A 13,812-nucleotide genomic window follows, 5' to 3' on the forward strand; every position below is an offset into this window, starting at 1 on the left:
ACTTCTTATTTACTGAACTGTCATAAACTCACATCTATTACAGCTTGTGATAGATCGGGACAAAATCAGCACTTCTGTCATATTGCTCTTGCTGCCCGTGTGATATGTGAAATATATAAAATATGAGACAAAACACATACAGGGGCATTTATTTTTTGCACTAATTTCTTACATTTCATGGTGCAACTGCATTCAACAGTCAACTATATGAAATATAAAATGTCATATGGGTCTGGCGGCGGGGCCAGTGCCTTAACTGCACCTTATTTTTTTTAAAACTGGCTAATTAAGTTAAAGTGTTAAACTGACAGCCCTAATAAAAACATATAAAGACACACATGAACACTTATAATGTAACTTCCTCCTGCAGGTCAGTGTCCCGTTGGCTGGCTTGCTGTGGGATGGAGCTGTTATAAGGTAAACCCAGGATTCATGTCATGGTCTGGAGCACAGCAAGCCTGTGAAAGCTCGACCCCAGGGTCACATCTGGCCAACATAAAGACAAAAGCAGAGTTTCTGTCCATCATATCCTTCTTAGAGTCCTATAACCATCTTCTGCTGTTGTGGACAGCTTTGAATGACCATAAGGTACATGGCAAACACGCATAGACACTGTTTGAATAGTTTTTTGTTGCATACTGAAACGTTTAATATCCACAGACAGAAGGTGACTTCCGCTGGGCGGATGGCTCTACCTACAACTTAAATATTGAAATGACATCATCGCTTGCTCCCAGTCAAACAGGCTGTGTTGCAATGCAGAAGAATGCGACCGGAGCGGGATACTTCTTCACCACTGTCCCGTGTTACCAGCAGCTCCCCTACATATGTCAAGAAGAATGTGAGTGTAGGAGATGCAGAGTGCAGTTACGCTCACTGAGATAAGTGGGGTATGATTTACACAAGCAGGACATGTTCCTCGATCAACATCTACTGTTGTTACTGGAAAAAGAGGTTGGGTTGGAGTCAGGATTCATTGGGTTGATAGGAATGTTGTTCCTGGACCAGCAAAGCATGTTGGTCCAGGAATATGTCCTGTTTTGATAAATCAAGCTGTGCGATAAGCATTGCCTGGTCAGGACTGAGCATTTTCAGAGAAACGCTCTAACAAATACTGTATAGCTTGGAGGTCGCTCTTTTATCGCTCTGGAGGTTTGGAGTTTGTAAGGTGTGGTGGAATACGATTAAAGATGTGCCAATTGGAAGTTCTTAGTCTCCATTTTCTCTCTATTTATTTGGATTTTTTGAAATATTTGAAATCTTGACAAGATGTTATTTGAGAGTTGTGTTTATATTAATTGTGTGTTTCTGTTACAGTGGTGCAGAACAGCAGTGAACGGCTGTATCTGGAGAGTGTGTGCGAGACAGAAGCAGCATTTATCTGGTCTAACGTATCTCACCTGGATTTATCTGCTGGATTTAAGCTTGCTCTACATTTAAAAGATAAATCAAAGGATGAAACCATCTCGTATATGGCACTCACAAACACTAAAGACACAGTGAGAGTACAAAATCTCTCTCCTGGCCACGTCTATCATTTCTCACTCGTTCTTACGCGCCCCAGCGGGGCGTCTCAAACACTTGGACCCATTTTTATTGTCAGTACAAGTGAGTCTCTACCTGTATAGTATCAAAATACATTAAAGTAATAGTTTACCCAGACATTAACTGTTTTGTTATTGTGTTGCAGAGCCAAATCCTCCTCGGAATCTCTCAGTGACAGCTGTCACATCCACTCAGATTGCATTGTATTGGACTGCCCCTGATTCTACCCATAGTGCTCAGTTTGAGCAATACATCCTGGACTGGGTGGATCTAGCCTCTGGCAGAGGCCATGCCATTCGCTTGGACAAGATGAATCAGAGCGCTGTGATTGGTGGGTTGAAGGCGTATCACGCTCACAGGATCACAGTTTTGTCTGTCACAGCTCAAGGTGTGGAAAGCTCTGACAGTTTGTCTGTGACTGTTATTACAGGTATGTTTGGCAACAAATTAAGTGTGTAGGAGATATTGAAGGGTGAAATCACTTTTGCGTACAATATATCTGTCCAAAACCATATTTCTTATCAACATATGGCTAATATTCAAACATATGGCTAATATGCAAACAAACTTACAGTGAGGGTAATGGGACATTTCTTCGAAGTATCTGGTTTTTAATAATGTTCACAAAACATTAGCCCGAAAACATAATTTATAGATCATTCATGGAACGCTTTTTTCCTGAAACATTTTTTGTTGGAAGTTTGTCTAATGTTTCTATTTTACTACTTGTACAAGTAACTTGTTTTAAATTTTATTACTAAAGAACAATTCCATAATGTTTGCAAAATAGATTGATTTGATAAAGATAAAAAAAAAAAAAATTAAGAATTGGGAGATATAAGGATATATCTCACAATTCTGACTTTATAAGACGCAATTACAAGTTATTAAAAAACATCAGCCCCACCCCCCCTTAAAATTGGACTTTCTAACTCACAATTGCGAGTTTGTATCTCAAAATTCGGAGAAAAAAGTCAAAATTGCAAGAAAGTAAGCCAGAATTGTGAGATACAAACTCGCAATTGTGAGAAAAACAATCAGATTTGCAAGATTAAAATTCACAATTCTGACTTTATAGCTCACAATTGTGAGTTTATACCATACAATTCTGATTTTATAACTTGCATTTGTGAGTTTATATTGTACAGTTCTGAGAAAAATGTCAGAATTGTGAGATAAAAGGTTGCAATTAATTTTTTTTATTAGTTTATTATTTTTTCACTGGCAGAAACAGTGTTCCATAATTTAATGTTCTGATGTTTGCATGTGAAATTTTTTTTTCTAAAACATTTTTTAAAAAAGTGATGTTTTGTTTAGAGAACATTCAGAAATAATGTTTTTAAGATAATAAGAATGTTACCAAAACAATCTTATAACATATTTATGTTAACTGTACCAACCACAGTTCAAATGATATCAACAGAATATATTAATTATATATCAAATATCAAAATATCAAATATATTAATTATATCATATATATGTGCAATTGTGCACATATATTTTTCATATTTTAATATTTTGATTAACTTAGCCATAATGTTTGCTTAATACTTTATCTGATGTTATTTAATGGCATTTAAAAAACACTAATAAACCTAATATGAACACTACATAACACTATGTAATCCTTAGCAAAAATTAAAATGATGAAATTTTTACATGGTACATTATGTGATGCCATAGTTCACTTGCCAAACAATTGATTTGTAGTGTTTTTTTTTTTTATTTAGACAAAAGCGTATAGAATTTTTTATATTAGCCATTTATAAGTATCAGACAAAATGTTAATAAAAAAAAACCATTTAAACGTATTAAAAGAAAGAAAGGAAAAAAAGGTTTGGCAAATTTCGTTTGTACCCTTTGCTAATTGCTCATGCAGATTATAATCAGCATTAATTCTGACATCTTATTTTGCATAATTACCTTATTAATTATTTATTTATTTTAATACTGAATGTAGTGATATAGCAATGTAGACAATGCATGCAAATTCTGAGTGAATTCCCCCTCAATTGGGTTTTAATCATTTGGGTTTTCACTTGGCAGGTTATTGAGATCCACATATGTTTTTTGTGTTGATGTGTGTGTATTTCAGAGGTTAGTCCTCCACGCATGGTCTCAGTTAACACTGTGGGCCTGGACAACATGACTGTGTGCTGGTGGCCTTTACTGGATGAGGAAGTTGATAAATATTACATCCGGCTCCTCCCACAAACAAATCAGGCTCAAACTAGAGAATTCTGGGTGAATGGCTCCACCTGCATCTCTCTTACACAGCTCAAACCAGGTGGGACATATGAAGTGGGCGTGGCTGCAGTGAAGGGCAGGAACATGAGTGTCCTGACAACCATACAACACACTCTAAGTATGATTCATTTCTGGTTTTATCTTTCATGTCTCCCCCATATCAGTTGATAATATGTATTTTTGATTCTTCTTTCAGAACCTGATAGCATCCATATAGCTATTCCATACACAGTTGGCACACACTCTGTGGAGCTCTTTGTGCAGATGCCCAGAAACAGCATTTATGACGGCATCACCGTTACTTACCAGAATAATCGATCCTGGACGCCAGTGTCCAAAGACAGTACCAAATTCTTAGTCGACAACCTGAGCCCAGGAACGCAGTATGACTTTAATGTGTTTGTGACCAGCAGAGACACAAGCAGTGAAGGCTTTGCTGTGCCACCTGTGAGGACCTGTGAGAAAACATTTAAGAAACTTGTACTCTTATTGCTAAAATAAGTTTTATACTGGTCAAAAGTGTAGAATTATTGGTCAGATTTTTTTATGTTTTTGAAAAACGTCTTTGGCGAGCATAAGATACTTCTTTCAAAAACATTCAAAAATCTTAATGATTCCAAATTTTTGCTGTGTGTAAAATATATATATATATATATATATATATATATTATAATAATAATAACCCTACTTTTACACATAACCTGATTACATTACATTACATATTTATTGCAGCAAATCCAGAAAATAATAATCTTGAAAACTAATGAAGCACTGAATTTGAATGTCTGTTTATTTACTGACAGGTTTGGCTCCTCCCACTTATGTGCGTGCTGGTTTTGTGACTGACAGCTCCATAGAGCTCCTGTGGGACGGGGCTGAGGGGGACGGCCACCATTATGAGGCACTGTGTATGAACTGCGCTGATACTGTCATGGTACGATCCTGTGTGTGAGTACACATCCTGTGTATGATGTCTGTGTTTCTATAAAATTTTTGTGGTAGTCAGATAGTAGCTTCTGGACTGAACAAGTGCAAATGTTGACCTCATACAGTGTAAAGTTTGATGAAAGAAATACATTTCCTAATTCCATTCCACCACCAGTGGGATCACCATTAGCATTTTTATGAAACAGAATATTTTGAAGTCAATATTTTATGTTGTCTATAAATAATAGATACTGAAATGAGGAGGAAATAGTTTGTTTACTACATTGTTGTGTGTGTCTTTCTAGGTGCAGAAAGTAATGGACACTAGAGTAGTTTTTAAAGATGTGATTGGAGGAAAGCTATGCAACTTTTCAGTCCGAAGCGAGAAAGAGTTTTTCAGAGACAGTCCAGCTGTGACCATCACTATCAGAGCAGGTACACATACATTTACACAAGCTCACCTACTTTGCCGTTCAAAAGTTTGGGGTCAGTGAAATTTTAATTTAATTTAATTTAATTTAATTTAATTTTATTTTATTTTATTTTATTTTCATTGAAAAATCACTTTAAAAATGTATTTAAAAAATTTAAATACTATGTGTAATATATTTTCTATTCATCATAAAAAAATCACAATTTCCAAAATCGTTCAAAAAGTTTTCAACACTAAGAAGAAATGGGAAGAAATGTTTATTGAGCAGCATATCAGCATATTAGAATGATTTCTAAAGGATCATGTGACACTGACAACTGAAGTAATGATGCTGAAAATTCAGGTGTGCATCACAGGAATAAATTACATTTTAAAATACATTCAAATGAAAAACAGCTATTTTAAAGTACAAAAATATTTCACAGTATTACTGTAGTTTTGATCAAATAAAGGCAGCTTTGGCGATTATAAGAGACCTCTTGCAAGGCATTAAATTATCTTGACCCAAAACTTTTGAATGGTAGTATACTTGCACTCACTAGCGCATTTTGACCAATACTTTTCAAAACGTTGTTTAAGATGTGCTGAGCATAGCTAGAAAAATGTATGACATTTCTGTTGATTTTCTGGAAATCACAGTTTTGTGTGTTTCATGACCATAGGAGCCTGTTCTAACTTTTACCTTTTAACCGATAACTTTGTGTTCAATTCCCTTGAGTGTTTTTGTAGCTCCCAGTCCGGTCACCTTGTTGCCAGTGCAGAGGACATCAGCGTCTCTCTGCGTGCGCTGGAGGGCCGGCCGGGGGGTCTGTGACTCATTCATCCTGTCCATCAGAAACTCAACCTTTATCCTGCAGACCAATCAAAGTGCGTCTGATGACAGGTGCGGATTTAGATCAGTTATCTACCCTGAAGTTTCATTTTTTATATGAAAGAGGTTTGAACTGTGGCTTTCTCTCTTTTTAGAACATATCACTTTGACAACCTGATGCCTGGAAGTGTGTATACTGTTGAAGTGAGCAGTGTTAGCGGAGACAGGCAAAGTCTACCTGCTACTGTAAATGCAAACACACGTGAGTGTGATTACAATTATAGATTAGTACTAAACTTACTGACTCACACAAATCCACATACAGTTGAGGTCAAAAGTATACAATCCCCCTTTCAGAATCTGCAAAATGCTAATTATTTTACCAAAATAAGAGGGATCATACAAACTGCATGTTGTTGTTTATTTAGTACTGACCTGAATAAGATATTTCACATAAAAGATGTTTAGTCTACACGAGAAAATAATAGTTGTAAAATAATAGTAATTTATAAAAATTACCCTGTTCAAAAGTTTACATACACTTGACTCGTAATACTATGTTGTTACCCGAATGATCCACATCTGTTTTTTTGTTTAGTGATAGTTTTTCATGAGTCCCTTGTTTCTCCTGAACAGTTAATCTGCCTGCTGTTCTTCAGAAAAATCCTTCAGGTCCCACAAATTCTTTGGTTTTGCAGCATTTTTGTGAATTTGAACCCTTTCCAACAGTGACTGTATGATTTTAAGATCCATCTTTTCACACTGAGGACAACTGAGGGACTCATATGCAACTATTACAGAAGGTTCAAACGCTCAGTGACACTCCAGAAGAAAAAAATAAGGCATGAAAACTTTTGAACAGAATGTGTACGTTTTTCTTATTTTGCCGAAATATCATATTTTGTTTCGTTTAGTGCTGCCCATTAGAGGCTACAGAAGATAGCTGCATGTTTCCCAGAAGACAAAATAAGTTAAATTTACTCTGATCTTCAAATTCAAAAAGTTTTCACCCCCCGGCTCTTAATGCATGCTGTTGTTGGTGTTTATTTAATCTGGAGCATCAGTAGTAGCCCATGAGGGTGAGTTATTAATGACAAAATTTTCATTTTTGGATGAACTATCCCTTTAAATGTCATCTCTATAGGCAGCTCAGCGGGAATTGGAACAGAGCCGTAAACTCATACACTTGTTTTTAAAATTGTCTTTTTTATACTTCAGTTCCAGAACCTCCTGACGAGCTCACTTTCATTGAACAGGAAGTGAGCAGCATGTATGTGATGTGGACACACCCACCGGGCAAAGTGGATGGTTACAGGGTAGGGTGACTTTTTGATCATCCAATCAGCTTCGAGATCCACATTGTGTAGGGATTTGGTAGTTGCGTATTATTTTAGTATTAGGTTTTTGCTTGTTTATTTGTTTTTAACAACTGACTTGGCTAGAAGGTTGATGCCGTTATGTGGAATGAATTACTACATGTTTGTGTGTATTCTAAACATGACTAGACTGGTGTTAGGGCCTTTACACACCTGTTAAAACTTTCATACTGACTGTCTCAGCTGAAATGTAGCCTAGCAACACCCTGTAGCCCCGTGTGCTCGGGTTTCTGCCTTTCTCATAATACATGAGCGCCAATCCTTCATTATACTGTAGCTTACAAAGATAAGGAAGGTATTTGAGTGTATGATGTAAAGATGCTTTTTGTACAATGTAAATCCCCTGGAATATCCTGGGCAAAAGTGACTTTGTAATGATCTTACAACTTCCATTGTCACCTTGTTTTAGATTGGCCTTGCTAGCGTTCTAGATCTTAATTTGACTAAGCTACTTACACAATTTGTTTATTTTATTTAAACTACTATTCACATGTTTGGGGTTGGTAAGATTTGTTCATGTTTTTTAAAGAAGTAGTTTTTATGCTTACCAAAGTTGTTCAAAAATACAGTAAAAAAAGCAATATTGTGAAACGTTTTACCATTTAAATATGAACTATTTTGTATTTTAATATATTTTAAAGTGTAATTTATTTTTTGACGCAAAGCTGAATTTTCAGCATCATTACTCCAGTCTTCACTGTCACATGATCCTTCAGAAATCATTGTAATATTTTGTAATATTTGTTTAAAACGGTTGTGCTGCTTAATATTTTTGTGCAAACCATGATACTTTGTTTTGAAAATTCAAAACAGTACTTGAAATAGAAATCTTTTGTAACATAAATTATTAAATTTAATGCGTTCTTCCTTATTTTATTTCTGTTGCTTACTTGTTTTCTTCTCATTCAATCCTCTTTAGCTTCGATATGGCCTTGCGGGTGACGTCCCTCTGCGGCGCCAGGTTGATCTTCATGGCAATAGTGTCAGGATTCATGACCTGACCCCAGGAAGTGATTACAGGTTTGAGATCCAGTCCTTCCTGGGGTCAGATTTCAGCCAGACCACATCCCAAAACATCTCAACTAGTAAGAATCTTCTAGTCAATATTTTTGAAGCAATGCCCCTGAATTATGTTCAAATACAAATACAAACACATATTAACAATTAAGGTCATTCTTGTTTTTCTCATCTAATTTTTGTATTCCAGGGCCAGCAGGTGTGTGTTCAATCTCAGTGTCTTACATCAACGGGACGTCCGCCACTGTGTCATGGGAACCAGTCGCTGGTCATTTTGATTTTTACAGAGTGATGATCAGTAATAGCTCTCAGATCTGGACATTAGATGTGAGTCCAGACTTGCAGAAAGTCACTGTCAATGGCCTGTGGAACGGCTGCTCCTACAACACCACTGTAAAACGATTCAGAAACAACAGCAGTGGAACTGCCGCCACAATCACAATACATACAGGTTAGACTGTTACCCACAATGCACTTTGCACAATTAAAGGTACTAATACCTGTAAAACTGACATTTGAAGCTTTCATTGAATCAGTCTGAATCAATTTGAATTGAACAAGACTGATTCACATTGCATTGAATTTATGAATATCTGAAATTCATTTAATTGAACTGTATTGAACCAAACTAAAATTAACTGTAAATGAAATTTAAATTCAGTTAATTGAACCAGGGTTGTTTAAGCATCATTGATACACTATTATAGTTTTGTTATATTTTTAAGTAGATTTTTTAAATTTAGTTTTCACTTTAATTTTAGTGAAAGTTTACTAATTTTATTGTCTTTTTTTGTTAGTTGTATTAGTTTCATTTTTTAAATTTCATTTATTTTTATTTATTAGTTTTAGTTGTTTTGGTACTTTAAATGAAAGTGAGAAAAAAAGCTGAAATAAAATAAGATTTTAAATATATTTTAAAGTATATTTAATAGTTAATAGTTTTTAAATATATTTTAAAATATAATTTTATTTAAGGAATGTTTTATAGGATAATAATGATAATAACCCTGAATTCAACTGAAATATTTATTTTATAAAATTATTTTTATAATTTTTTAATCTGAATTATCCTGTTAGTTTGGTTGCTTAGTTAAGTTTGGTTTGGTTTAGCTGCATTGAAGTGAACTGAATCAAACTGAATTGAACCAAAATTAATTGGAAACACTTGACAATAAGGTTCATTTGTTAATATTAGTTAACTACATTAGTTAACATGAACTAAGAATGAACAATACTTCTACAGCATTTATTAATCTTAGTTAATGTTAATTTCAGGATTTACTAATGCATTGTTAAAAAAAAAAAAAGGTGTTTTTGTTAACATTAGTTAATGCACTGTGAGCTAACATTAACTAGCAATGAACGACTGTATTTTTGTTAACTAAGCATTAAGAAAGATTAATAAATAGTGTAATAAATGTATTATTCATTGTTCATTCATGTTATTATAATGTTAACAAATGACACCTTATTGTAAAGTGTTACCAGTGAATCAATTTTTAAAATTACTTAGTACATATTATCAACGTTTTTACTGTTAAGCTTGTATTATGTCACTTTCTTGTTTACACTTGTAAAGCACTTTGAATTTCATTAAAGGTGCTATATAAATAATGTTTGGTTGAGTGATTGAGCAAAACTGAACCGTTCTGCACTAACTATAATATAACTAAAGTGTACTGAACTGAATGAAATTTTGAGCAGATGTCTGCCTATACTGTGTGCATGCATTTGCATGTTTATTTTTATTGTGCAAAACCAAAATCTGTGTGTTTCAGTCCCTGCCAGTCCTGAGGGGTTGCGAGTGATAAGCGTGTCACCTCGTGCTTTCTCACTCCACTGGTTGGCATCACCTGGATGTGATAAGAAATACCGGGTCCAACTGCATCCTGACCATGGCAATATCAACATCACCACCTCAGCAGACAGCAGCATCCAGGTATACACACACCCACACACACACACCTGAGTCACTGCTCTCCCGCAGCCGTATGCCAGGTGTCAGGTAGAAGAGTATCTGTGTCAGCTGGGCGGAGTGTGTGGAGGGAGGCTGGAGAACAAGGGAGAGAGTAAAAGAAAGAGAGAAGACCATTAATAGTGGTGGAAGGTATTTCTGATCACCCACATACCACTGGTTAGGTACCCCGTTCACCCATCCAGCAGCTCTCTCTTAGTGAGGGGCCATCATGCCATTTTGTCTGCCCCTGCTGGTTATTCTGTACACGGGCCTTGCTAACGTCCAGGTAGGCTTTAATTGCATATTTGCATTGCATGGGTTTTGCATTACATGACATGCACAATGCAGGCTTTTTAACCATGTAGCAAATTAAATAGTCAAGTTGTGTCATTCAGAAATTGAATTTGAAATGCATGTTGTAAAAAAAATTTTTTTTGAAGTTCTTTGAAGATTATTGGACTACATTTTACAAGAAAATACTATTTTGGCTATTCTAACCGCAGAATTTACATTCACATTTAATTTGGTGTGTTACTTGAAATTTCTTTGTAATTATTTGTGAAATTTACTAGCAATTTTTAAGTGAAATTTGTTTCAAAGTAAATTCTGCACAATTTTTGCTGTGCAGCAAATAGAAATGTTTAAAGAAATAAGTTAAAAAGGATGGTTGTAATCAATGTTTGAAATGCCATTATAGAATTTTTTTGATTTCTATTAACATTAAGAAAGTCAGAATTATTTCCCAGAATTAAATTTAACCCAAATGCTTTTAAATGAAGTTTTTATTTTATTTTATTTTATTTTATTTTAATCTTGGAATTGCAATTTTAGTAAAATCATCCTGTCCTTCAAATTCCATTTAAAATTCAAATCAATTTCAGTGATATGAATGATTTCAAAGGAAAATTCAAACACAGGAACTTAAAGGGTGAAAATTTTGTCATTTTCTGAAATGTTCAACCCTGCAAGGTTGATTTCTTCTGCTAAAACAAACAGAATGTGTTCTGTTAGAGACACAGGTGGTAGCTGGTGAGATGGTGAGACGCCACACGACCTTAGAGGAATTTTTGAACTGGCTTGCATTTCTTAGAATGAAGGAACACGACAATACTGGCACACAAACAAAGACTTGAGTGTGTGATAAATATCACTGTGTATTGACTGGTTTGTGCGGGACCGTGTGTTTGGAAAGCATTTCCATTTGACATTTTATTCACTAAGGCATTATTTTGTAGAACATTCATTAAAAGTTGCCATTTACTTAAATTTAGATGCTTTTTGTGAATTTTCTGCATCTTGGGATCGGCTAGTTAAACTGCACACTGACTCAGAAGGGTGAAATTAGTTCTGAGGAAAGCTTTGTCAGCAAATGCCACTTGGTTTATATAGTTGACATTTTAGTATTTATTGGTAGTGAAATTCATGTGGCTTATGCATATATACAGGTTATGTAATGCGTGTAAGCGTGAATTCGATTTTGCAGTCTTATCTTGTTTTACCTGGTGTTGTAAGGCTATTTTATCCTCAGATCTGATAAGACTATAGTCTTTCTGGAACAAATGGTGTGACATCACATACGGTAATTTAGCCTGTAACTCAACAAACCTTGTGTTTTGAACATGTGACACGTGACAGAAAACCACAAGAGATGCTTTTGTTCTATGATGTTTATGAACAAATGATTTCAAACTTTTGTCAACAATGCATATCATTTAAAGTGCATGCTAACGAATCATGCTATGATTTTTTGTGGGAGTGTCTGAGGTGCATGTATTATTAATGGTATATAGATGCTTTTGAAGGCAGTTTGATGCATGATGGTATTTTAGGGAAGTATTGCGATGTGTTTGATTAATGTTAGTCATTGTCTTCAGCCAGGCATAGCCAGTGCTATTAGAGTCACATTTATATATCCGATCAAATTCAAATTGGGGTTCGTTGATTATCTTGTGCTGACATTTACCTGAGGTTTATTGTATAGTGTATTATGCTTCAGTCTTCACAGAAGAGACGTGACTCAGCAAGCTTTGTCATGCCCTTAAAATGAGCCTTTGCTGGCTATATTATTTGTGACCCTGGACCACAAAACCAGTCAGAAGTTGCACGGGTGTATTTGTAGTTATAGCCAACAATACATTGTATACGTCAAATTTTTTACAGATTTTTCTTTAATGCCAAAAATCATCAGGATATTAAGTTTCATGAGGAATCATGTTTCATGAAGATATTTTGCGAATTTCCTACTGTAAATATATCTAAACTTTCTGTTTAGTAATATGGCAATTCTCAGAACTTCATTTGGACAACTTTAAGGCGATTTTCTCAATATTTTGATTTTTTTTGCACCCTCAGATTCCAGATTTTCAAATAGTTGTATCTCGGCCAAATATTGTCCTATCCTAACAAACCATACATCAATGGAAAGCTTATTTATATTCAGCTTTCATAGGTATGAATCTCAGTTTCAAAAAATGGACCCCATTGATTGGTTTTGTGGTCCAGGGTCACATTTTAAAAATGTATACTTTATTCAATAATATAAAATGCAATAATTAAATCAAAATAAGCTTTTTTTAATGTATTTCTAGAAAAAAAAATTATTTTTTTGAAAACCCTGAGCTTTAAGGTGCAAACTAAACACCATCAACAAAACACATAACAACAAAACATGATTTTATCATTGCGCAGGTCAGCTGCATATTTGTTTGGTATGGGATTTGTTTTGCATTACATGCATTATGCAGGCTTTTTAAACCATGTGAATGCTAATAAAATACCAAATTAAATTCTCAAGATTAGCAGAATTGTGTGCCATTTATAATTGCATTTAGAATTAAAATGGAATATTTTATTCAGTGTTCGAAATGCCACCTGCCAATTTTTTATAGATTTAATATGTGACCCTGGACCACAAAACCAGTCATTTTTTTTAAAATTGAGATTTATACATAATCTGAAAGATGAAAAAATAATCTTTGTTTGTTTGAATATTTGAATATCTGGAATGTGATGGTGCAACAAAAAAAAAATAAAAATTGGGAAAATCACCTTTTAAAGTTGTCCAAATGAAGTTCTTCACAATGCATATTACTAATCAAAAATTAAGTTTTGATATATTTATGGTAGGAAATTTACAAAATATCTTTATGGACTATGATCTTTACTTAATATCCTAATGATTTTTAGCATAAAAGGCATAAAAGAAGCCAATGTATTTTCGGCTATTTCTACAAAAATACCTGTGCTACTTAAGACTGGTTTTGTGGTGCAAGGTCACATACATTGTATCCTGTATATACATTGTGTATATTCTGTGTTTTAGGCTCAAGTGTCCAGTGTAACCCCTGGAACATCATACACTGTGACGGTCAATTCAGTGGCCTCGTCAGGGTTCAGCTCACCTGTCAGCCGAATACTCGTCACCACTAATGAGTCTTGTAAGTCTGTGTGTTGCATTCTTAAACCACTGTCCTCTTTAAATAAAAAATATGATTTC

The 13,812-nt window shown here is 34.7% G+C and overlaps 1 protein-coding gene across 1 annotated transcript in view; it reads left to right on the top strand.

The window, feature by feature from the left end:
• ptprq (protein tyrosine phosphatase receptor type Q) overlaps positions 1-13,812 on the top strand; it is a 52,285-nt gene that overhangs the window by 2,487 nt on the left and 35,986 nt on the right. The window contains exons 5-19 of the mRNA XM_051135510.1: positions 371-588; positions 661-841; positions 1,318-1,608; positions 1,691-1,975; positions 3,644-3,913; positions 3,992-4,252; positions 4,599-4,729; positions 5,028-5,157; positions 5,885-6,038; positions 6,122-6,228; positions 7,185-7,282; positions 8,262-8,427; positions 8,550-8,810; positions 10,138-10,298; positions 13,639-13,753. Of these exons, the coding sequence (XP_050991467.1) occupies positions 371-588; positions 661-841; positions 1,318-1,608; positions 1,691-1,975; positions 3,644-3,913; positions 3,992-4,252; positions 4,599-4,729; positions 5,028-5,157; positions 5,885-6,038; positions 6,122-6,228; positions 7,185-7,282; positions 8,262-8,427; positions 8,550-8,810; positions 10,138-10,298; positions 13,639-13,753 (2,829 nt within the window). The remainder of the gene's footprint in view (positions 1-370; positions 589-660; positions 842-1,317; positions 1,609-1,690; positions 1,976-3,643; positions 3,914-3,991; positions 4,253-4,598; positions 4,730-5,027; positions 5,158-5,884; positions 6,039-6,121; positions 6,229-7,184; positions 7,283-8,261; positions 8,428-8,549; positions 8,811-10,137; positions 10,299-13,638; positions 13,754-13,812) is intronic.

This window comes from Labeo rohita, chromosome 18, assembly GCF_022985175.1.
Source record: "Labeo rohita strain BAU-BD-2019 chromosome 18, IGBB_LRoh.1.0, whole genome shotgun sequence".
Taxonomy (NCBI): Eukaryota; Metazoa; Chordata; class Actinopteri; order Cypriniformes; family Cyprinidae; genus Labeo; species Labeo rohita.